Consider the following 27922-nt stretch of genomic DNA (forward strand, 5'->3'; position numbering starts at 1 on the left):
TAAACTTTCTTTTCATATATATATTTTTAAATTGTACTTTCAAGCAAATCTTGTGGTAAAAAGGTACCCTGTACATAAACTTTCTTTTCATAGATGTATGAAATAAAATTCATCTTTTACCTCATATATTTTTATTCCCCCGAGATCGAAGATAGGGGGCATATTGTTTTTGTCCTCTTTGTAATTCTGTCACTGTCCTTCTTTCTGAAACTTTAACCTTGCTAATAACTTTTGAACTGTAAGTGCTAGAGCTTTGATATTCAACATGAGTATTCCTTTAAAAAATTGTACCAGCAATGTGCAAGTGGAAGCACTTATCCAGATGTTGACAACTCGTAAACTACTCCTACAAGTAAGAGCCTCGGTTAACGTCCCTACGCTCCTTATATACCTTGGATGTAGCTATAAAGATAGATAAAATAAAATGAAATGAGATGAAATTAAAATGTAATGAAAATAAAAGATACATATACATGATATCATAGAATAAAGGTGTTGTAATGAAAATAAAAAATGCATATACAGTGAAACTTCTCTAAACCGGCCAGCTCTCGGACCTATAAAAACGGCCGGTTTATAGGGATGGCCGGTTTACCGAGAATTTAGCATTTAGAGACATTTTATCTCAATATTGTCAAAGTAGGTACTGTTCACTTTGTTCTGGTGATCTATGATAAATTATCGGTAGAGATCAAATTAGTCCGTTTGTACCTGCAGGTAATTATAAATTCTTGCTGAAATCATTTAATTTTAAACTGAATATCTATAACAGGATACTTAAAGAAAACACAGAAGCCTATTATTGGAATTCCTCTTGCCTAAACACTCTGTTTACATTCATCGCTTACTTTTATCATTCACAAATTTGTTTTGACGTTTTTAAAAAGTACAGTAGTAAATATGAAATTGTAATTTGAATATTTCTTAGGAATTTTAAGTATATGGAAACAAAGAAAATTAATTTATTATTTAATAATTATCATTAACAGTCATGGGTTTGTTCTTTATCAACTACTGCTTATATCTATGTGATAGTTTAGTGCAACAATATGGTGTTTGATACTCATTCATTCAATATGTTCCTAACTGTTTTTTACACTTTGTGGGGAATTTGGAAGGAAGGGTCACTTGGATTAGCCAAGTGTCACTTAATACCCATGATAGCACAGGTAAACAATAGGAATTAGGGAGGCTACTTGTGTTTTTCACACCTCCAGTAGATAATTTCCCACCTGGCCTGATGGTCAGTCAAGTTGCACACCTGGTGGATTTTGATCACCCTCTGGCCAAAATTTTCTAGTCTTCAAAAAGTGGCTGGTATAATAAGGGTAAATTACACATGTTTGTTAACAAATGTACTTTAAAAAGTGGCTGATGTCCGGTTTTCATGGGTGACCGGTTTTTGTAAGACTTTCTTTTGTAAGGAAATGTTAAGATTTCTGCCGGGACTTTGAAAATTGGCTGATTTTCAGGGAGAACCAGTTTTTTGAGGGGCCGGTTTGGAGAAGTTTCACTGTACATGATATCATAGAATAAAGGTGTTGTATTGAGAAAATGAAAATAAAAAATACATATACATGATATCATAGAATAAAGGTGTTGTAATGAAAATAAGAAATACATATACATGATAACATAGAATAAAGGTGTTGGCCTCTGAAACTCAAGCTGGCTGGAATTACTCTTGAAGCAGCATTGAAGATGCTAAATTTGAAGACAGGCTAATTATTCTTTTTTGATGATTTGTCAAAAAGGTCAATGTCTCATTTCCCTCATATAAAGTAATTATATTTTGGCACCTATCAGGTTTCCACAAGTAGGTGTATAATGTGATGCAGATCTTTTTTTTTTAACACTGTTACAAATGTTACAAACATACGACAGAATAAAATCTTTTGAATGAAAAGTAACTACAATATGAATTGTTAAATTAGAAATTGTATAGTTATACCCCCCACAACAAGTTGTGGTGGGGGGGGGGGGGGGGGGGGGTATACTGGAATCGGGTTGTCCATCTGTCTGTCTGTCCGTCTGTAGACACAATGGTTTCCGGGCTCTAAAGCATTATCCTTTCCACCTACCGTCACCATATCATACATATGGACTACCCATGGGATGAAGATGTTCCCTATCGATTTTGGGGTCAAAAGGTCACGCGCACTGGACATCGAAGTAGCAATATGGTTTCCGGGCTCTAAAGCGTTATCCTTTCCACCTACAGTCACCATATCATACATATGGACTACCCATGGGATGAAGATGTTCCCTATCGATTTTGAGGTCAAAGGTCAAGCACACTGAACATCGAAGTAGCAATATGGTTTCCGGGCTCTAAAGTGCTATCCTTTCCACCTACCGTCACCATATCATATATATGGACTACCCATGGGATGAAGATGTTCCCTATCGATTTTAAGGTCAAAGGTCAAGTGCACTGGACATCGAAGTAGCAATATGGTTTCCGGGCTCTAAAGCGTTATCCTTTCCACCTACAGTCGCCATATCATACATATGGACTACCCATGGGATGAAGATGTTCCCTATCGATTTTTGGGTCAAAAGGTCAAAGGTCACGCGCACTGGACATCGAAGTAGCAATATGGTTCGGTTTATCATGCCATTTGTTTTTTTACACTCAGAAAAGAGGTAGTTTATACCTATTACCAACACCCTTTGGGAGATTGGGGTAAGCGGGGGGTATTCTTAGTGAGCATTGCTCACAGTACCTCTTGTTTTAATTAGATAATTCTCTCTTTGTCAAGTTTTTTGTTTTTGTTTTGGAAAACAGTTTAATTCAAGATGGTGTAAATATTGTCAACAACAGTACAAAAAGATTTTTCCCACTTGCGACAAGAATGCTTGAAGGATAATCTGCAAATAAGGAGAAAAAATTCAGAAAATATTATGAATTCCTTTACAAATCTGTGTACCACTTAAAGGGGAATTTAATAACTCTCGATGCACAAATCTGTGATATTGGGAGGGGAACTGATATCTTGTTAGGAAGGATAACTTGTTTCCTTCAGATGAGTGAGATATATGAAGAAGAGTTGTCCTTCTTAGAATACATAGAGATGCAAAGTTTAATTTTTCCTTTTTTATTTTCAGAGCGAAGAAATTTTTCTGGATATGTTTGAGGATGAATATACCCAGATGATTGTAAGTAAATTGATACCATGTATTTTGTCATTATTATTCTTTTAAATTAATTAGTTCTTTGTGAAATGAATGACAAAAAAAATCTATAGTTCACATAATTTGTGTCAGTAAATGATCGGGTTAGTCTGAAATTCTTTTCTTAATTTTTCATTGCACCTGCATGTATGCAGACCACATTGCTGATTGCAGTAAAAACAATTCATTAAAAATACCACTCTGATGGATTAGTTACAGAGAGTGGACAAGAAAACCAACAGTTTGATTGGCAGATAGCTCAAACTCATTAAACTTGATTGAATACAAATGTGGAAGTATGGTTATATATATAGGGAAGCTTCTTATAGTGTTTTGGTTCACTGCCTCCAATGTTCAGGACAGCGTGTCAAAAACTAGTCCGAAAATGGTCTCGGAATGAGACTTCAGCACCTTGCATTCAACATCTGGATAAAATTTATCATCTTACTTCCAACCAAGACCAAAGTTTAATTTGTGAAATAACAAGATATTATAAAACAAGATCCTTATTGTGTTTTTTTTAAAAGGTTGCAACTCACTATAAAATAAACACAATGGTTTTCAGAGAAACCTCAACTTACAACAGTGGAAAATATTCCATCGGAACTGCAACTGCAGTTTGGCTAGTGACCTTTTGGGTTGTATTCATTCAATATTTATTTCTTCTTCATGGAGATTCATGGCAAATTATTAAATGTTTTTTACCTTCAAAATCAATTTGAGAAAATATACAAAGATGTAAAGGTAATAAAATGGAAATAGAGAAAACACACACAAGTTTACGTGCTCAAGGATGAAGAATTTGAAGAAAAAAAAGGTAATGATTGAAACACTGGATGAGTTTGATGTTGTGGAAAAGGGCAAGCATTGAATGGCATGTAGGGGATATACACCATGCGCACTTTGGTCATGGAAATTAATATTTGTGGCCGCCCTCTTTTCTTAGAACACTTCTTTAACCACAATATGACCTAACAAATTTATGTTGCAATAAGAAGTTCCTTCTATCTGTGAATGAATAAGATCTTTCTGGGGACTTTAAAAAAACATTAAGAAAAAACAAATAAACATCTCATCATGATTGATGTTGCATAAAAAAAGTTAGACTTTTGTGTTAAATTAGCTTGATTAGGTATTGTTTAATGTTGATTAAATATTTTGAGATGGCATTTTCTCACAAGCCTGTCTTTTCAAAAAAGATTTTTTAAAATGATATTAATGCTGTGTTCCATTGTTTTTTTTTGCATAAGAAGTAGGAAAGGCGTCATCCTTTAGATTTGGCAGTTCATTTCTTTGTTCTCACACAGTGTTATCAGTTCTTTGGCGTGGAGATAAGGGCATGTTTTTTCATTATGGTATCATTTTAAAAACGTCAAGTGACATGCATATTCACATGTTACCATGCAAATAAAGTCTTTTTTGCTATTCAAGTCGTGTGCAACCAAAAATTCCTACTATGAGAAATCAAGGATTTAAATTCTTGTAAATGTGGGGTTGTCTCCAGAACACTGTTGCTCTGAAGTTAATTAAGTTTACCTGTCAATTAACATCTTGTACATGCATACAAATGTTAGAGTCAATGACTAGTTAATTAAATTCTCAATTATTAACCTTTATACAACTGGATCCAGTCTTATGGTTTCAGTCACATTGTTATACCCCCCGCAACATGTTGTGGGGGGGGGTTATACTGGAATCGGGTTGTCCGTCCGTCCATCCGTCTGTAGACGCATTGGTTTCCGGGCTCTAAAGCATTATCCTTTCCACCTACCGTCACCATATCATATATATGGACTACCCATGGGATGAAGATGTTCCCTATCGATTTTGGGGTCAAAAGGTCAAAGGTCACGCGCACTGGACATCAAAGTAGCAATATGGTTTCCATTTAAATTCTTTAACGGCTTTATTCATCGAATGGAGATGCTGTGTTCCTAGATACCTTTTGGATCATAATACTGAAGTTTTACCTATTACCAACACCCTGTGGGAGATTGGGGTAAGCGGGGGGTATTTTTAGTGAGCATTGCTCACAGTACCTCTTGTTATTGTTTGATTTGATTTCAACAGTATTTTATTCATGTATATAGAAAATACATACATAAATAGGATTAGGCAGCAGGCACAATGCCTATATTAGCCCTTTCCATAGGTCAAAGGTCAGTTATGACAAAATAAAATTAATATAGTACATGGAAATATAACAAAAGATTGAAGAAGAAGACAAATAAATGAAAAAATAAACAATTATAAAAAGGGAGGATATGACTATGTGCCGGTTAAGTTAAGATATAACAATTAATACATACAATATTTTGGATTCAGAAGTACATGTATGTTTAGCGTTACAGTGAAGTATTGAGTGAGTACATATTTACATACATTTTGCACAAGAATATTAAATACTGAATCTTCGACTTTTTTCAATGAAGGAATGAACTGTATCAAATATTTTTGAATGAGTACTAAAAGATTCGCCATTGACACCATTTAACAATATTTCAACTGTAACAGGGATATTGATAATTGAACTGAAGTTATTCAAGAGCATTTCTCTTTGTGCATTGTAAAATGGACATTCCATGAACAAATGGTAACTATCCTCACATGGATTACCACAATGATTACAAGATGGATTACTAATAAGACAATTATTAAAGAGAGCTAGCCTGATTGCGAAGTTGGCAATGTATGATATTTACTCTACGTTTACCATAATTATATAATTTAATACAGTGGAGCCTCGTTAATCCGGACACTTTGGTTCCCAGCAAAATTGTTCGGATAAATGAAGTGTCCGGATAATTGAATCGCATATTTTCTATCTTTACATAAGTAACCAATATGTGCCTACTTCATTGATGCATAGTGAATTAAACACATTCTATCATTGGATTTGACCATTTACATTAGTAAATAAATTATGATAATGTTAACATTTACACGTATTTCAAAGCACTAGAATTTAATGTACTTGTTCAGTGTATTTGCCTGTGCTTACATTGTACATACATATGATCCCTACAAATAAATATACAAAACTGTACCGTATGTACTAAAACAAATAATGAAGCACTTTATGTAACTATAAGTAAATAAATCATTAGTAACTAACATAATCATTTACACTTCAAACATTTCATCACACTTTTACTTCTTAAAGAGGCCGGTAATTTCCATCTGTCACGATTCACGGGTTCGGCGGTCTGTTAAAACAATCTTCATCATCCAAAGTTGATATAAGAATTTCGTGATTATCATGTCAGTTGACAACATTCTTTAACCAAAATTCAATCTGCCAGAGTTTATATTTCTTATTCTATAATTATCCAAGATAATATCGGGAGAACAAAATCATTTAAGCTCGTAATATCAAGACCTACTACTGCTTTGATCTAGTCACGCGCACCTCTTATTTTCATGATGCGATAATAACGGAACAAAACTCGGGTGAAACTAACATTACAGGTACATACAGAATTTAATTGTCATTTTCCTTAAAATGGTAATTTTCTCACTTCTACCCAGAGTTTAAAAATTCGAAAGCAATAAAGCTCTACAACATCGTAACAAGAATCAATGGTACACAGGTACATTCTATATACGTGACATTCTAAACTTTAAAACCTTATACCACATATACATGTGCATGAACATACATGTATATTTCACGCCAATCAGCAGTATAAAATCCAGAATCTAGAAGTATAATCTACACTCTTTAGATTTGAATAAGCCGATATCAATTTACGAATCAGTAAAACTGATATGTGTATCAGTTTAAAAAATTATCATTACGGCATGATGTTTAATTTATTAATACTATTAGGGTATTGATCAAGACTATAAAATAAAATGCTACAGATTTATTTACAAAATTCAACACTACACGCAATAAAGATCTTATGTGCGAAAATTGGCAATACCTTGTTTCGATCGGCACGTGCTATCTAACGGACTTATCATCACACACCACCTAATTGGAGGGAGGTATTGACAGGGTACAGGTAATCGCTTCAATTAGACTGTTTGGCTTGTTTCTTTATAATTTACGCCTAGCAAAAATTGTCCAACACAGACCTTCCCTAAACAAAATTACCATCTGGATTAACGGTACAATTTTCAATGCATTATAACGTGTTGTAGTAAAAAGTGACCATCTGGATCCGGAACGTGAATTTCCGGATTAATGATGCAAAATAATGTATAAAAATTCCGTTCCCTAGAAAAATTGTCCGGATTAATGGGGTCCGGATTACCGAGGCTCCACTGTATATGTATTTCTTGTGGGTTTTTTAAGTTTGTTTTTGAAAGATGTAATGGAAGGTGATTTTGTTATGTCTTCAGGAAGGTTATTCCATAGTTTTATTGTTGCTGGTACAAAACTATTCATATTATGATGATGTTCTAATCTGAGGAGCAGTATAAGTCCTAGAGGCCCTATAAGGTTGTAATTCACATAATTCTAACATCTCTACAAGATAGTCTGGAGTATATCCATTTATAATCTTATAGAGAAGACTAAGGCTATGATTTCTTCTTCTGATTTCTAAAGGTTCCCATCCCAGTTCAGTATAGAGTTTACTTCTTGAAGAATTATATCTCATTCCTGTATTTATACATGCTGCTTCAATTTGTACATCTTCTAGTAATTTTGAATCTTGTACGCTACAACCATCCCATACAACATCAGCATATTCTAGTACTGGTCTGATAAAAGAAAAATATATTTAATAAGGGAGTCTCTACTAAGTGTGTATTTGAGCATTCTAAGAATATTTAGACGATTGCATGCTTTTTGGTAAATTCCTTGAATATGTGATGACCAACTTCCATTAGACTGGAATTGAAGGCCTAGATGAGTATCTTGTCACATTTCATAATTGGTTCACCTTGAGTGCCAAAATGGATTGTAGGGTAGGACATTGATTTTCGAGTAAAATCAACATTTACAGTTTTATTTGGGTTAAAATCCACTGCCCACTGCATAGACCAGCTTCTAATACTTTCTAGATCAGATGTTAATGACTGTGTTGAACTAATTACATCATCATCCACTATAACAAACAGATGTGTCATCTGTAAAAAGCCTTATATGATTTACTAAGTTAGTATTGATACTTGACATCGTTATTGTAAATCAAATTAAAGTAGCAACCACCACCCATTTTTTAAAAATTACCCAAATCAATAAAAATCAGGTGTAATTACCAATTTTGAGTATGCTGATTTCAAATCTGGATTCCTTTTACTCCAATTTCTTATAGAAAATGAGATATAGTGTCTCAAACACCCCTACCGTCAGGTTGCCAAAAACGGAAAATGTTTCATTTCGCATCAAAAAGTGACCCAACATTATTTCTTGAAACACCATTACCCAAAACAATAAAAAGCAGGTGTAATTACCAATTTTGAGTATGCTGAATCCAATTCTGGATTCCTTTTACTCCACTTCCTTACAGAAAATGAGGTATAGGGCCTTAAACACCCCTACCGTCAGGTTGTCAAAAATTGAAAATGTTCCATTTCACATTAAAAAGTGACCTGAAAGTTATTTCTTGAAATAAGGCATACAACAGAAAAGGAAAACAATTAATACTAAATTGTTCCATGAACATTCTTAGTTGTTTTGGAAAGAATATATCTCACCTCTGGACTTCCCAAATACAGGAAAGGAAGAGGAATACGGAGCGGATCAACGGTCTTAAATTTAATCAGATTGGGCTATAGCCTAATGAACTGATGAACAGGAGCAAAAGTACAATTAATAGGAAAACTGATTTATTAAACAACAGCAAGTCTTTTCCGAGAACTTCTGGTAGAGCTGTCGGGGGGGGGGGGGGGGGGGGGGGGGGGGGGGCTGAGTTGCATCATTATCAGAATTTACCGAAACAGTGGACTCTCTGGCCAGTCTGGGGGCTGAGTTAGTTGCATCAGAACTGACAGAAGCAGAACTATCTGGCCAGTCGGGGGGCTGAGTGGTATCAGAATGTATTATTTATTTATTTTTATTTTTTCAAAATTCAGAAATTTAGAAACTGCATGATCAGATTTTTTTGTAACACTAATAATTAATGTCCCTTTATTGCGATGACTCTACAAGTACAAACCATGATATTAAAAAAAAATGAAATGAAATGATAGATAAATAAATAAATAAAATATTTGTAAGTTACTTTATTTATCTGTAAGTAAGTCACTTATTAAGTGTAACTTGTGGCAGTGCAACTTACAAGTGAAAATTGCATCATCTGTAGCTTATGACCCCTTTTGCCTTGCCTTGTAATTAATATTGTTGAAAATTTGGCAAATAGCATTTTTAACCCCCCAGTCCATACCCCACTTTTCTTTAAACGTTAAAAATCCAGCTAATTCAGTGAGGAAGAAATGTCACTACCATATTTCGAATTTCCTTTAGACTATATCAAATTAAATACCGCACTGCTATCAGTCACAGATTGACACTGGTAGGGGAATGGGGACCTGGTCTGCGAGTATGATGGAAAAGATTCTGATGAAAATAAAGATTCACTCATCATTCAGAAATGTATAAACATTGTATTATTGTATATCACCGGTACGTTGTGAGTACGTTAGTAATGGGAGTTATCTTTCCTTGGATATCTAAATCAATCAAATACTATATGAACACGGGCAATTATCGTCCATGTTTGACCTCAGTATAATTTATTCATGCATAAAATGTATTAATATGTCACTCTTTGTTGCGTATTTCACCGTTAAGTAAATGTTTACATATACTCGCTCTGCTTAATCGCTTCAATCTCAAAGGGATTTTCTGGAATATGCCTAATCACGTGAGATACGCTAAATATAGCTATTTTAGATCCGAACGATCAACTTCGCATCATTCGTAGGCTCTAGGTTTATCCATACTAGCCCGTAAAAAATAGGGTGGAACCTCGTCCCACTTTACCTGTAGAAATAAAAATGGAACATGACGCGCCACCTAGCGAGCGTGGTTGTTGCTAATTAAAGGGAACCATGTACCAAAGTCTTCACGTTTCTAAAAAAAAAATTCAGAATTTCATTTTAACAGCATATGGTCTAATTGTGTATTTATAATTTTACTATATCAAATCAAATACTAGTATTAGAAAATGTATTGCACAGCATGCAATTTTTGGATGGGAGTTTTGTTGAAGGATTTTTCATCAAAATCTGCACAGGCATATATATATTTTTTTTTTTGCTTGTCTGCTCTTTCTCCATTGTAAATCAAAACTAAACTTTTTGAGAGTTTTTTTTATCTTTTTTATCACACATTCTAGACATTCAATGTTATTTTGTGACTTTGAAAATATTTATATTTGGAATAAGGGTGTTGTTGTACTACGTAAGCATTAATAAAAACTACATGTTTTAGTTATTTTTGAATTTCAGAACATGACCAATTTTTTTTGTTTTGGAATATAACGATGTAAAATACATTCAGTTGAAAAAATGTTATTGTTCTGACAATTTACATTAATTAGTTTGTTCATATTTTAAGTGCATATAGGTCACTGATGATTTTTATAGATACACTGGTATTACAAAAAAAATTATTATTCATTTTTAAATCCCATTATTTAATTTTTTCAAAAAAAATTAAGTATCTTTGTAATTTAGTCACACTTTTTAATGCAATGACAATTTCAAAAGTTCTAGGTTGAATTTAAGTGCAAAAATTGTATATTTCATGAAATGTGACTCAAAATGTACTTGAGAATTTGCAATTCCTTACACCTGTAGATGTAGATAGGAAAAATATACCTTACAAAAATAAAGTTAATTGCTTTTTTCTATTGTGCATGTTATGCATTCTCAAGAAAGATTAAGTCCCCCCAGTAATTTTATCATGCTCTTAAAGCAGATCAGTAATCTAGACATTGTTGCCTCAGATTGAAATCAATCACACAAATGTGGTATGTATCAGCAGGAAATCAGCAGTAGATATATTTCAAATAAACAAACCTGTTTTATTTCAGAAATGAATTTCCGTTTTGAAAATACATGAGGGTATTTAGAACTGTAATGCTGTGAGGCATACTTCATGAAAAGTATGCTGTCGTGAAGCATTGCAGTTCATGCTCTCATGTATTTTTAAAAATGAAAACTATTTCTTATATTTACATTCTACTTTCATATCTGTTGGTATTTTCAGTCATTAAAATAGATTTAATTTATCATGTACTTCTGTATTCATACACACATTGTTATACCCCCCGAACGAAGATCTGGAGGGTATATAGGAATCACTCTGTCTGTCTGTGCAGATTCGTGTATGGGCCATAACTTCTTTGTTCTTTGACTTAGGCATACCATATTTGGCACACAGGTAGATCACCATGAGACGATGTGTCGAGTACCTTCATGACCTCCATATGACCTTGACCTCAAGGTCAAAATTAAAGGTTTTTACAATGGATTCGTGTCGGGGCCATGACTTCTTTGTTCTTTGACATAGGCATATCATATTTGACACATGAGTGTATCACCATGAGACGCTGTGTCTAGTATATTCATGACCTCTATATGACCTTGAACTTTGACATCAAGGTCAAAATTGATTATAGGGTTTTGACATAGTTATACCATAAGACATGGGTGTATTACCATGAGACTATGTGTCATGTACATTCATGACCTCTTTATGACCTTGACCTTTGATCTCAAGGTCAAAATTATAGGTTTATGCCATGGATTTGTGTTCGGACTATATCTTCCATTTTCTTCTACAAAGGCATACCATATTTTGACACTCAGGAAAGAGGTAATTTATACCTATTAACAACACCCTTTGGGAGATTGGGGTAAGCGGGGGGTATTCTTAGTGAACATTGCTCACAGTACATCTTGTTTACAACTTCAGCACATTCATGATAAAATACCTTATCGTTACAATTTGCGCAGATATCAAAGGCAGAAACACTGGGAATGTAAGTATACTGAATTGAACCTTCAGGTCTACAAAGACTGCTAGTGAGACTTGAAAGGAAGACTTGTAGCAGACCCTTGTGTGACTGGTTTTGTAAAATTGCATTCTTTAGGATATGTATCACTAACATCTTTATTTCAGAATCGTCCTCTAAATGTTGAATATTTGACTATGGATGCCTCTATCCTGCTACCCCCTACTGGGACACCCCTAACAGGAATTGACTTCAACAAGAGATTACCCTGTGGAGAAGTGGAGCGATCCAGAAGGGTAAATAGATATTATTTCCTGTATGTACTGAAGCATTATATTTATATAATGAGCCTACAGCATAAATCCAAGGATTTATAATTTTGTGGACTAAAGCATGTCTACTGTCCTGAAGATAAGGTTACAGTTATATATTACCCATTACATGTAGTCAAGGACAAAGCTGGCAGAGGTTGTGTCCAATTCAACCACGGTTATTGCAGCGATCTAAGAAATGCCGTGTCTATTGTTCTCCAATATATACCGAATATTCAATAGATTACCAGAACAGTGATACATATTAAACTTCCGCAAGAAAAATAAACATGTAATACTTGTTGAGGCCATGTCAGTTTCTTGTCTTTGACTCAATTAGACATGTATTGCCTTAACCCTTTCCTTAATTCATAGAATATAAATATTACACAACCTGATTTGCGTGGAAATTTGTGCACAATTACTTGATTTAATGAATTTGATAATTGATACACAACTTGTCAAAGAAAGACAGTGGGAATATCAAATTTGCAGGAAATCATTATCAGGTTCCTTTCCTTAAATAGTTTATAAATTTGGTAGAAGAAATTGAAAAATCTTGGTTTTCATGGCAATATATTTCTTAATTTTTCTTCAAAAGCTTATTTTCCAGAATATCACAGCATATAGACACTTACAGTGTATAAATTAAATTAATTTTCATGCAATACTGATTCATTTTGAGACAGTATTCTTAAAGGGACTGATTCACGATTTTCCCCAAAATTTTGTTTTCCACTTTTAATGATCAAAATCTACTGTTTAATGTGTTTAAAAGATTTCACATCAAAATTAAGGTTAGACATTATCACGGAAGCTCATTTAGAGAGTTTATTTGTTTTGTAAACAAAGATTGCGGTTTGTTATTGTTTACGAAATTTTCAAAAGAAATGGATATCGATCTAAGTTTTATTATATCTTTCGCATTTCAAGCATCTTGGGGGTAAAATATGTCATCTAAAAGTTAAAATTTGTGACTATGCAAAATTAAGATGCTTTATATTACAAAGTAAATATTTCACTTGTTTGTTTGTATACATAAAAAGACTCTAGTCTTTGTTTACATAACACAGATTTAAGGCTAAAATATTGGTTTTATTCTTGCATTCAGAAGGTTAAGATTTTGGCTGTCAACATTAAATGAGTTATATTTTTAATGTTTAACATCGAAAATGAAAAATATTTTTATCAAAAATCGTGAACAAGTCCCTTTGATATAAAAAGGTATTTTAATTTTTTTAAATAAAATACATGGAATACATGTATAAATGTTGTATTTTCCTTTAAAGTGTTCTGTGTTTTCCTCCATTCAAAATGTTGCTAAAAATATCATAATCAAACAGTTTTTAAAATATTTGAAAAATAATTATTGTCATAAAATCTTAAATAAAAGTCATTTGATCTGTAAATCAATTTCTATGTCACATTCCATGTATGCATCAGTAAAATTGATAACTCTAAATGTAATGTTACATGCACAATTGCAAATATAATATAATACACTGTACTTTGTACAACACAAAATGAAATCATATTTAGTCATTTATCAACATAATGCTTCCAGTCTCTTCACATCCTTGCACATTCCTCTGAATATCCTGTTTTGATTGTTCATGTTTTGACTTTAAATTATTATAAGAGATTGATGCCTGATAATAAAAAAAAAAGCTATCAGTAAATTCAAATAGCTTGGGGTTGATGGTCATTGGGGGTTGGGTGGGTAAAGAGTCTCACAGGTTTTGTTGTTCAACATTGATAATAAATTATCCCTAAAAGTACACACTGTACTTGGAACTTTCTGCTATTGGTACTTGAAAACAGAACAAACATGTTATTTACAGTGATGCAAATTAAATAATTGTAGTGTGTGACTGCCCATCTTCCCCCCAACTATTTTAACAGTAGTAGTGAATGAGAGGAATGTAAGCTTAAAAGTTATGAATAAAAACTATTTAGCAAAGTATTGAGCATTTATAGTAAAATATTAAGAAAATGAATTTAAGAATTTAAGAAAATGAAGTAAGTGAAAAATATTATACCAAGTGTGGAAGTTTAAACTGGAGGGGTGGACCTTGTCGGTACATACCTTTCTTTTCCTCCCAGCATTGCTATTGGTCAAAAACGCATATTTCTGTGCAGTTTCAGTTTTAAAATTGTAATAGGTTTAACCCCTCTGAAGAAGTCTGGCTCCACTCACATGTAGATTTTAAGTCTACTACAAGGGAGATTTGGTTAGGTAGGTAATTGGGATGCAGTATTTGATAGGTCATTCTTTTCTTAGATAAGCAAGGTTAGTTAACTATAACTTGACAGTTATTTTGATATTAACTCTTACAACTGTATAGCGTTAAGTAGATATTAACTGTCAGTTATAGTTAACTAACTTTTGTGTAACTGGGTCTAGGCTAGCAGTCAGAGTAATACAAGTAAAAATATAGATCTGCTCTTCAATTTTAACCACAAGACTAAGCTATAAAAACAATTGTTTCAAGATTTGGAAGTTCACTATTTATCATTTATAGGTAATCATTATATGACGTACAGTACTTTAACATTAATATATATAGTGCATTTCTTCGACAATTTATAGTATAAAAAGTTTAATGTAATCACAAAATCAAGCAAAACACTACATCAATATTTACAACAAAACATGTCTCGTGATTTAGAAGTTCATTATATACAAGTAATGTAGAGTACATTTAATGCAAACACATCATGTAGTCTTTTTGTGATGGGTTTCTTTGCTCCAAATGTATGCATTATGAATGAAATGAGAATAAAGCATTATGAATTTCAGGAAAGTTGTTGGTTATGTTTCACCTGCATATTTGTAAAATTTCTCAGGAGATTTTCTGAAAATTTGAGACATTAATGTAAGAAGAAGACATTCCATATAATTTATCACAAAGCAATAAAATTGAAAAAAAGGTGTTTTGAAGCAAATGTTCATTGGAACATTCTAGAATAAAGTTGTTTCCCTTTGATCACATTAGATTCATATAGTGAGTGCCATGTTGGGGCATTACAATTTTTTAAAAAAGAGATATTATCCCTCTTCCAAATCAGAGCCACATAAATTTCTCAGCAGTGATGAAAATTAAACTAAAAATTCATAACCAATGTTGAATATTTTTTTCAGTGGAGCATGATTTTGAATATTTTTGTTAGAAATAATACAGTAAATGATTCACAATTGTGGTTTTCAAAGAAAATAAGTGAAGAAGCGATACAGAAGTGGGTATATTGCTGAAACAATTCCGGTTCATTTCAGAGCCTTTCACCTTTGAAAATACTAGAAATTAGTTTTAGCAGGAACTTTCACCCTTGAGTCCTCCGACAGCTCGCAGGGATTGTGTGACTTTTTGACTTTCGTATCATACCATAAAGGGACCACAACAACAACACACACACCAAAATATAAACATAGATTAACCCCTTCTCAAGCACAGATTCTCAAGAAGATAAAGGAAGTGGAATAAAAACAAATTGAAATTCTTAGGTTGTTTTTTAAATAGACATGATGGTGTAACACTGCGCACTAGACCTATGAAGTACAGACTTTTCCTGATAACTGGAAATGCAGTGATAGCATGTTTAAAATCAATTTTTGAAGAAAAAGTGCAAATTCAACCCAAGGCTGTAGCAAGCTTAACTATACAGTAATTTCTAGAAAGCTAATCCTATATCAATAGTAAAAAGAAAATAGAATTCTCAGAAACGATGAGTTCCCAAGAGCATATTGTGAGGCTGAAAATGCTATTTTTCTATGTGAATGAAACAGTTCAGTAATCAATTAATGTATGGTATAGATTTTTTCCTGCTGTTTCATGACACTTTGAAGTGTTGTTGGATGTAAACTGAAAGCATGTACAGATTAGGATAATGCACCATTGTGTGTAGAATTACTGATGTAGTAGCACATTGTTATTTTCGTGAATTTAATGAACAGTGTTATTATAAAATTAGAAAGTGCACAAAGTGGACCAGTAATATTATGTAATGCTCTAGAGTTTTAAATGCGTAAAGAGTATCCTATTTCTGCCTTTCATCAGATTTGGTTTGTCTGGGAACAATTCCAAGAGACTCCTATAATAACTTTCTTTTTACCAATTCTTGGAATTTAACTAGATCAATTGTGGGTTACTGGGTCAGTTCCTGAAGTAGTGCAAAACTGGAAGTAGCTAGGTGATATCAGAAGTTAGATTATAAGTTTCACTTCCATATTGGAATTAAAGATAACCGACTCACCAAAAGGATTTCCTAATTGATTGCAAATGCTTGTAAAATGATTCTGCTTATGTGTGAAGAATGTATTAAGAATTTTTTCTGATTTTGAGATTGTTGCCTTACTATCTCAAACAAAGAATTCACACACAGACCAATTGTCTATTCAAATCTTGCTCATTGTGTTACTATTTTTCTAAATTCACAAGTGTGCACTTTTATATTATTTAAAACACATTTGGCAGAATTTGTAATGAATTTTTAGCTTTATCACTATTATGCCCATAAAGAATTGCAGTTTATATAAGTAAAGAAGGAGAAGAAAAAATAATTCTTTGGACTAATGACAATACAAATCTCTTACATGGATGCATTATAGCTGTGAAATATATCAGATTAACACCGTTTGATCAGAACAGCTTAGTCTAACTCAAAGTCTGTGTGTAAAATAATGACTTTAGCCAACCTCTCCCCCCCACCCTGATATGTCAAAAAAACTTGCAGATAATTGTTAACACCTGCCACTACCTTCAATAACTTAGCTGTACTGTACATGGCCATCAACATTGTTTTCATTGATACCTGTGAGTAGATCTAATTTTAATTAGATTGTTAATTTCTCTGTTGTTACATGTGGGCGATTCTACTAGACAATTTCAAAGACATTTTTTAAGGATTGTATTCAAGCTATTATCACAATTACCTATATTTACCTGTTTTCATGGCAGGTGCTAAATTTAGATTCATTACAGTTCACCAGACAGACCAATTACATGTAATTATGGTTTCTAATTCCTAATTGTTGTCATTGGGGGATTTATAATTTGACCCTTTGTACCTGAAAATGAGTGGTGGATGGCAATAGGCGAGTTTGGCGTTATATTGGGGTTTTTAGCGTGTTTAGAAATCCGTTCTACACATTTCGATGACGGTATGTGGGGGTGGCAATATACCAAGGTGACACTGTACATACAAGTTCGAACAAAATGCCTTTATATTAGCTATTTGTAGTCACACTGTTTTCCTGGAAAATACTTCTTATATATAATGATAACAGTTAGAATTGACCACAAGTTAATCCTGTGTATTATCTCAGACATGATACTGACTAACATTGTTTGAAAAATCACTAAAAGGATGTGGTATTGTGAACAGTAACTATAGGGATGTATGTATGGAAGGAGACACTTGAACGTTCTTCCTGTGTGACTCTATTTTAAACAACAGCTTAAGTTTGACCTTCAAAGTTAATGGGACGGCATGCAAAACCCAGTTTTAGTACACCTTTATATCAATATTTCATTATGCCTCCAGATAAGTGACTGATTCCCAAGTATCAGCTCTGTACTCTCACCATGTTAAATCCTTGGTTGCTTCACTACAAGTTTGCAGAATTCTGATGTACAAAACAATCGTTTATCAAGCTCCTATATTGACCAAATTTGCATGGAGGAAAGGTGAAGATAACGAACAGTGATCAATCTCATAACTCCTATAAGCAGTACAAAATAGATAGTTGGGCAAACACGGACCCCAGGACACACCAGAGGTGGGATCAGGTGCCTAGGAGGAATAAGCATCCCTTGTTGACCAGTCACACCTGCCGTAAGCCCTATATCTTGATCAGGTAAAAGGAGTTATCTGTAGTCAAAATCAGTGTGCCAAGAATGGTCTAACAATCAGTATGAAACATGTGATGTATAGTTTAGCTAGTGACTTTAATCTTCAGGATAATGCTACAGGCTCTAAATTTACTAAACTTAATTACTGACAGTTAATATCTACTTAACGCTATATAGTTGTAAGAGTTAATATCAAAATAACTGTCAAGTTATAGTTAACTAACATTGCTTATCTAAGAAAAGAATGACCTATCAAATACTGCATCCCAATTACCTACCTAACCAAATCTCCCTCGTAGTAGACTTAAAATCTACATGTGAGTGGAGCCAGACTTCTTCAGAGGGGTTAAACCTATTACAATTTTAAAACTGAAACTGCACAGAAATATGCGTTTTTGACCAATAGCAATGCTGGGAGGAAAAGAAAGGGATGTACCGACAAGGTCCACCCCTCCAGTTTAAACTTCCACACTTGGTATAATATTTTTCACTTACTTCATTTGGTGCAAGGTGTTAAAGAGGCATATGGTACCAAAACAAAACACAAACCAAACAAAAATCCAATTACTTGGACATTTAATTGATAATATGTAAGTATTTGGTACACATATATGTATAATATAGCAACAAACTCAAATTTCAAAAGCTGACACAAAGATATTTTTGAGACATCTAAACTTTTCATTTTCAAAACAAGGTATAATTTATGTGTTGCATGATTCGACAGCACTGAAGTTGATACTTCAGTGAAGAAAGCTAATTTTCAGGTCTTTTTTCTTTGTACATGTACCCTAAATTGATTTATCATTAACTTAAGTCAAAATGTTGAATGCTTTTGACATAGTTTGGTGTTCTTATCTCCGCATGTGGTTTCTTGGCTGATATGACAAGCATTTGTTGACAGTCTTATAAAACATCTCACTGTAGATAAAAAACAAATGTTGTGATAACAAACATGATTTTGAGAGATAAATTATATATGAATATGAAGTGCACCTTGTGTATCATTTTTTTTTTTTGATCCATGTGTTTATGAAAGGTCTTAATTTCTATAACATAGAAAGGTTAATTTCAACAAATGAGAAATTGTGTCCATGCCCCTTTAATTAGATCCACACTTAAGTTTGCATTCTTTGAATTTGGTTTTGTTTAAATGCCTGAACTTCTATGTATCCATTGCAAATTAAGCTTTGGGTATAAAAGATATCACTTAATCTATCTGTCCCACTTTGTGCCCTGGCCATGAGGTTAGGGGATTCAAATCCCGCAGTGTAAATGTGTATGTTCCCTGGCCATGAGGTTAAGGTATATAAGAATCACTTTAAACTCTCCTTCTGAGTTTGTGTGACACATTCTTTGTAATACAGGGATTGCCCCTTTGAGAATCATTCGCACCTATAGAGATATCACTAGTCCATGAGAATCATTCACACCTAGAGATATCACTAGTCCGTGAGAATCATTCACACCTAGAGATATCACTAGTCCATGAGAATCATTCACACTTGTAGAGATATCACTAGTCCATGAGAATCATTCACACCTATAGAGATATCACTACAATGAGAATCATTCACACCTATAGAGATATCACTAGTCCGTGAGAATCATTCACACCTAGAGATATCACTAGTCCATGAGAATCATTCACACCTAGAGATATCACTAGTCCATTAGAATCATTAACACCTAGAGATATCACTAGTCCGTGAGAATCATTCACACCTATAGAGATATCACTACAGTGAGAATCATTCACACCTATAGAGATATCACTAGTCAGTGAGAATCGTTCACACCTATAGAGATATCACTAGTCAGTGAGAATTGTTCACACCTATAGAGATATCACTACAGTGAGAATCATTCACACCTATAGAGATATCACGAGTCAGTGAGAATCATTCACACCTATAGAGATATCACGAGTCAGTGAGAATCATTCACACCTATAGAGATATCACTACAGTGAGAATCGTTCACACCTATAGAGATATCACTACAGTGAGAATCGTTCACATCTATAGAGATATCATGAGTCCGTGAGAATCGTTCACACCTATAGAGATATCACGAGTCAGTGAGAATTGTTCACACCTATAGAGATATCACTACAGTGAGAATCATTCACACCTATAGAGATATCACGAGTCAGTGAGAATCATTCACACCTATAGAGATATCACTACAGTGAGAATCGTTCACACCTATAGAGATATCACTACAGTGAGAATCGTTCACATCTATAGAGATATCATGAGTCCGTGAGAATCGTTCACACCTATAGAGATATCACTAGTCAGTGAGAATCATTCACACCTATAGAGATATCACGAGTCCGTGAGAATCATTCACACCTATAGAGATATCACTACAGTGAGAATCATTCACACCTATAGAGATATCACTACAGTGAGAATCGTTCACACCTATAGAGATATCACAAGTCAGTGAGAATCGTTCACACGTATAGAGATATCACGAGTCAGTGAGAATCGTTCACACCTATAGAGATATCACAAGTCAGTGAAGTTCCAGAGTTTGACCTATATGTTTGGTGTATAGGGCTATTTAGATTCATATGATAATTGTACTAACACCTTCAGTGGCATGGTTACTTGCATCCAAAAGATCTGCAATTTTTACTTCTTAGTTCTAATGCAAAAGGATGGTCACAGCCTGTTCTAAGGACTCTGACATTCCATAGTCAGGTATCATGTCTGGATCTTCCACACACAAAGCACGTAGTCTTCTTACCGACCTGCTACAATGATAGAAAATATATCTTACTTCACAGGCCAAAATCATTGGAGATGGATCAAAATAAAAAAGCATGCAGCTCAAATGCTCTGTTTTGAGTACCAGATGTGGAAAATACAATCAACTAAATTGTTTTGAATTGAAATTCTAGATTTTAATTGGATGAATTTTGGTCAAAAATCAATTGTAAAAGCGAGATTAAGATAAAATGTATTCAAGTAGAGCAATTAAACTTTAAGTGATATTTGATTCATCAGATGTTGATCAGTTCTTGTGACAATTGATTCTAGTGTGAACGTACCTTTATACCATGAAAATGTTTAATCTATTCATCCCTATACAGTTAAGTGAAGGAATAATTGACTGTGTATAATTTCAGTGCCTGAATTTTTTGTATCCATATTCATATTTCTTTGAAAAACAAACCATTAATCACATTCATAATTACTGTCACCCCTGTTCATATCAGTACATGTATGGTGTCAGTCATCGCCGGGAAATATCCATTTGTCAATCTCTTTGAGAAGAGGGACACACAGTACATTAGTACGAGTGAAAAAATGCTTAGATTACATTTTAAGGATGTTCAAAGGTACAACAAACATGCAATTTATTTTTTTATAAATTCTAATTGTACGTTATGTGAAAAATGTTGACAAATATGACAGGGATTGTCCCTTTAATCAGCAAAACAATCAGACTTGCATGTATATCATTGGTCCTTTTATATATCATTTTTCCCAAAGTACAAATTTTTTCCAATTTATATACTAGGATCAGTTTTCTAGCACTTTAATATTTTCCGAAAGACATTTTATTGTGTATGATTGTGACATCATACAATTATTGACATTTTTTTTTTAGGTCAGTATGATTATATAGCCACCTGAGAAATATGATATTCACCGAGGCCAGAGGGTTATTATTTTTCATCTCGCTCTCTGTGGATATTCGTTGGTATACCCACAAAGAAATACGCAATTTGTATATTTCAATGCACAGAAACCAGATATTCACAGAATTACATCCCAACAAAACTACAGAATCTGGACAATTCACAGAAGACTGGCTTCTGTGAATTCACAAAATTCCACTTTATTTCCCTGTTATAAGAAAAACTATACATATTCTTAACTACTTAAAAACACTACTGTGCATTAAAATATTTTACATCTAATTTCTCTCAATCCCCTTCAAAAATTGTCATTTTATAATTTTTCATTTGTGGATTTTATTAATGAGATCTTATACTACTTTTAATGAAAAAAGAAATACTGATGCAAGTTGGTTTTTTAGCTCTTCTGAGCCGAAGGCTCAAAGAGCTAATCATATGGCCATATGTGTGGTGTGCGGTGTGCGTCAACTTTTTGGAAAAAGGGCTTTATCTCAAGAACCCCTTGGCCAAATTTTGTCAAATTTGTCACAGGGTATCCTTGGCCCAAGGGCTTTCATTTTTACTAAAACTAGGATTGTGACCCTTTAACAAGGGGAGATAATTAGGGAAATGCTAACAAAAGTAGTGGTTGCTAAAAAAATCTTCTCAAGAACCACTGGGCAAATTATCACCAAACTTATGCATAAGGATGAGGATAGGTTGTAGATAAAAAATTGTTCAAGGCATCATCCTGGGGCAAAGGGTGTTGTCTCAAGGTCACTTCAAAGTTGACCTTAAATTTTGTTTTGTTAAAACTTTGATATTTTGCTTAGTATAAGGACTAGGATCATCAAATTTTGTCAGTTGATGCATCTTAGGACCTAGTATCATGTTGTCTCAAAAGTAGGTCATGGTGACCTACTTTTTGAATTTTTCTAGGTAATTATTATTAAATGGATTTTGATGCATATCTTGGACACTTTTGAGCCTATGATCATCAAAAGTTGTCAGTTGATGGATCATGGGACCTTGAAGTGCGTCATGTAAAAAGTATGTCACCATGACCTACTTTCTGAATTTTATGGCTAATCATTTATGAATACATTTTAGGTTGTTATTTCAGATACCGAGAGGTTTAGAATCATCAAACCTTGTAAGTTGATGCGTCTAGAGGCCTCAAAACATATTTATAAAAAAAAAAAAAGTAGTTCACAGTGACCTACTTTTTGAATTTTGCAGACATTCAAATTTCATATTTTCAATTTTAGATGCATATTTTGGACACTATGAAAGCTAGGATCATCAAACTTTGTCAGTTGATGCATCTTGAGTCTTCATAGTTTGTTGACCAAAAAGTAGGTCATCGTGACCTACTTTTGGAATTTGACGGCTATATTTGAATATTTCAGATACTATTTGACTTACAATCATCAAACTTTGTCAGTTGATGGGTCTTGAGTCTTCAGAGTGTGTCGACCAAAAAGTAGGTCACTGTGACCTACTTTTGGAATTTGACGTTTATATCTGAATATTTCAGATACTATTTGACTTCAATTATCAAACTTTGTCAGTTGATGCATCTTGAGTCTTTGGAGTGTGTCAACCGAAAAGTAGGTCACTGTGGCCTTCTTTTGGAATTGGACAGCTATATTTGAATACTATTTGACTTGTCAGTTGATGCATCTTGAGTCTTCAGTGTGTCGACCAAAAGTAGGTCATCGTGACCTACTTTTGGACAGTTACATTTAAATTTTCCGGTACTATTAGACTTAACATCATCAAACTTTGTTAATTGATGAATCTTGGTTAGTGAGAATTTTTGCCTGTTCTACAATGTATCAGAAGAACGATTCTAGGCCCATGGGCCTCTTGTTTCAGATGGATTAATCTGCAGTCAAGTTTAATGTGCATTTCTTGTGAGCACAGCAGGAGATTATCAGTTCTTGTTTCATCGAATTAAATCACAAATGATGTCAAGAGAGTTTGTTGAAAAAAGATCATTGCAATAAAAATCGGACAAAATACAATGCGATCCCCTTGTTCTAATTGTATGCATAGTAAATTCGGTATTTAGCACCCCAACCGTCTCTATGTCCCTAGAAAAAATTCATGTAGAAGAGAAATATGTACTACCATGATATGCACATAGGTTAAGTAACATCATTTTGTAATTATTTTGATTGCCTAATCTAATAGTGTACTGTATGATATCCCCTTCATACACTATCATGTGATAGGTCTTTAAAACCTTGTTAATTGATGAATCTTGGTTAGTGAGAATTTTTGCCTGTTCTACAATGTATCAGAAGAGCGATTCTAGGTCCAAGGGCCTATTGTTTAATCTTTCAAGAGAACATTTTGTGAAATTAATATGGAAGCACTGAAGCTGAGACTGTATGTAATGTAAATACAAGTTTGTTCAAAACTTGACTCCTTAAGACAGTAGAGGTTTAGAATTTTAGATAAAAAAAATTCTGAAGAGCCATTCTGATACATTTTGTCAGATTTGTTTCTGTAATAGGCCAAATCTGGGCCAAAGTGTTATAGTGGAAAATGCCACTGTTCAGGTGAGCCTTGTGGCCCATGGGCCTGTTATTCAGTGTAGATATGAAAAAGACGAAATGCAAATAAAACGATTAACTTCAGTTTTTGGTCTTTTGATGAAATGAGGTAATACATGTTTCAAACAGAAAGTGGATGAAAATTATGGGAAACCAAGATAAAAAATTTAATATTATATCAGAAGTTAATTTTCTAATGAAAATTTTATCTAACAAATGCAATGGCAAATTCTTATAAAGTATTCTGTAATTTCTTTTAATGTATACTGTAAATTGCTGCATGTTCAACCCAGATCCTGCCTGCCTGAGCTCTCAGACTGTTACAGATCCTGCCTGCCTGAGCTCTCAGACTGTTACAGATCCTGCCTGCCTGAGCTCTCAGACTGTTACAGATCCTGCCTGCTTGAGCTCTCAGACTGTTACAGATCCTGCCTGCCTGAGCTCTCAGACTGTTACAGATCCTGCCTGCCTGAGCTCTCAGACTGTTACAGATCCTGCCTGCCTGAGCTCTCAGACTGTTACAGATCCTGTCTGCCTGAGCTCTCAGACTGTTACAGATCCTGCCTGCCTGAGCTCTCAGACTGTTACTGATCCTGCATGTTTGAGATCTGTTACTGTGTATATACAGTGAAACTTAATCTTTTGTCGCAATTGTTTCTACTCTATAATATGTAATTGAAAGTGTCACATTCACTCAGAATTAATGCTGGCTGCATCTTTAGATACTGAAATCAACACTTGGTCCATAGACCCAGTAATTAAGATCACAATAACTAATAATCTATAACTGCATGTTATTACACCCAATTTTTATAACACCCCCGCAACAAAGGTGCAGACGATATAATGTTTTATGCTCCTTTTGAACTTAAAATTTTAAGTCCATCTGTCCTGTTCGTGCATTACTTCTTAGTATTACCATTCATTATGTGAGGCATTGTCAAGCAATGTTGGAGCGTGGGGTATGTGAGCTTGCTCACCTCTGCTTTCTTTCATTTTACAGAGAAAGGGATGATTTATATCCACACACTAGTAAACAGAAGTTTATCATTACTTTTATACACTTAGTTCCTTGAACAGATAATTAAAAATTTCATGAAGGCAAAGTTTAAACCACAGTGCAAGGGAATATTGTTATGCAATATTCTTATGTAAGTTGATCACAACTGTAAACTTAATTACAGGATGTAGAAAAAAAATAATTCAAATAAAAACTTTTAATTTGTAATGTGAAGGGAAAGAAAAAAATAATTCTTAAAAAGACTATCTTTGAAATACATGTATGAAGGAAAAGAAAAGTAGGTAAATTAATTTTCTGAAAGTGACATAACATTAATTTAAAGTCAGAATTTACAGAATAATTTTGTTTACACAATGTGTAACTTCTTCCTAGAACTTAAACCAAATATATGTTTGTTGTAACCACAAGTTTGTCAATGAAATATCCTCAAGAGGTTTGATGCATATTTAGAATGTTTCCTGAAAGAATATTGTGTTACTACTGCTAAAATATGACTCTATGGTAATCTATGAGATGTGTCGATCTATTTCATGATCAGTCAGTATTGCAGGCTTCTTAACCATAACTACTCCCAAGGTCAAGGTCATTGGTTTGCTCAGCATATATTGCTCTTCTCAAGTAGTTAAAACATCATATTGACCAAGAAAATGTCTGCTCAGTAATTGTATAGTGACCTATTGCAGTTGGTCTGGGTCTGTCATCATCGTTTGTGCGTTAACAATGGAACACTTTTAACTTCTTGATAACTACCATTTATTCTTTTCAAATTTGGTATGAAGCATCTTTGGGACCAGGGGAACATATACATTTAAAATTTCAGAACTCCTGCACCCTTGGAGCCTTAAGGGCAGGGCAAAATCTGCAAAACATTGTCCAATTTTTAAAAATCTCTGTCTCTACACAACCACACATCTGTTAGAAGAACTAAAGACATAGTCATGTAGAGCAGGAAAATCTCTACCACAAAGGTTAACATCATGATCCTCGGGGTAGAGGTTCTCGCTCTAGGGTAGGGTCAAACTTGGTGTGGTTGGTTGATTGTTTCTTTTACGTCCTATCGAAAAAATTTCACTCATATTGAGACACCACCAGTTGTAGGTACAAATCTAGACCTATGCTTGGCACTTGCGGCATTAGCAGAGGATTCTTAAATGTGCCAACGCCTTTCATGACACAGGACCTATGTTTTTAAGGTCATATCCAAAAGACTCATGATTCTCTCTTCTAAAATGCGAGTGTTTGGCGAAGGAGCAATCACTTCTATGTTTATGTCTTAGGTTTCATGTGGCCATGGCACAAAAGGGTCTCGAACTCACAACCTCCTGGTTGCAAAGCGAATGCTCTACCACAGAGCTACTGCGACCGGTAACATCTTTTTTAGCGCTATTGATACTAAACTAAACTAAATGGATATTTAGAAGAAACAGGTAGCCCTTTACCAAAATTGTGAATTTCCTGAACCCAGGTTTAGGGGATTTGGTACCAGAGTAGGGCCAAATTGGTGATTTATAGTGATTAAATGTGTGTGTTAACAATTGAACATATTTAACTTCTTGATAACTACCATTCTATATTCTTTTCAAAATCGTTGGGAAAAGTGGCACATAAATTATAAATTTCAGGACTTCTGCACCCCCAGGGCATTAGGAGTGGGGCAAATTCTGCAAAAATTTACCACTTAAAACATTTTCTGTACAACCACACATCTGTAAGAAAACTAAATGCACATAGTCATGGAAGCAGAAAGGCCTCTACCAAAATTGTAAATGTCTTGATCCATGGATTAGGGATTCTGACTCCAGGGTGGGGGGTGGGGGGGGGAGGGCAACTTCTTTAATCTTTAATGTTATTGATGCTAAATGGTTATTTAGAAGGACCAGTTACGCCTTTACCAAATTGTAAACTTCATGATCCCAGGGGTAAGGTTTTGGTACCAGGATGGGGCCAAAGTGGTCATAGTGATTATTGTCTTTATCATTTGAAAGACTTCTTTAATTTTGCTAATTCTGTATATACATGTAAAGTAAATGCATATTTAGAAAGCAGGAAAGGGTAGGTAACTTTGCCCCCATTTTGTAATTTTGTGTCTATGTGAACAAATCATGTAGGAATCATATCTTACCCACTGTGTGGCCAGTAGGTCAATGTGGACTCTCTCTGAAAGTTTATGGCTATACTTTCTCAAATCATTTCCAGATCATAAGCTATGAAGATGTGTCATGACCAAAATGTAGGTCACTGTGGTCTCATTTTGATATAGTAATTGACATGCAGTGTCACAGCTCATGCTAACATAGATATCCATCAGGGACTTGTAGTTGCCGGTGTATCATGTACCACAGCAGTGCACTTTATTTCATGTATATTTACATTGTCAATTTATCTAACGAATCATGCACAGAAACTTTTTGTTGCAATTAGTTTGAGGTCAAACTTTACTTTTTCTTCTTTCTCAGG

The 27922-nt window shown here is 34.0% G+C and overlaps 1 protein-coding gene across 2 annotated transcripts in view; it reads left to right on the forward strand.

Moving 5' to 3' along the window:
• The window catches only part of LOC125667948 (protein CLEC16A-like), an 89729-nt gene that overhangs the window by 18000 nt on the left and 43807 nt on the right, over positions 1 to 27922 (forward strand). For both annotated transcript variants that reach the window (XM_056163560.1, XM_056163561.1), the window contains exons 17-18: positions 3109 to 3159; positions 12257 to 12385. In XM_056163560.1, the coding sequence (XP_056019535.1) occupies positions 3109 to 3159; positions 12257 to 12385 (180 nt within the window). The remainder of the gene's footprint in view (positions 1 to 3108; positions 3160 to 12256; positions 12386 to 27922) is intronic.

This window comes from Ostrea edulis, chromosome 4 (assembly GCF_947568905.1).
Source record: "Ostrea edulis chromosome 4, xbOstEdul1.1, whole genome shotgun sequence".
Classification (NCBI taxonomy): domain Eukaryota; kingdom Metazoa; phylum Mollusca; class Bivalvia; order Ostreida; family Ostreidae; genus Ostrea; species Ostrea edulis.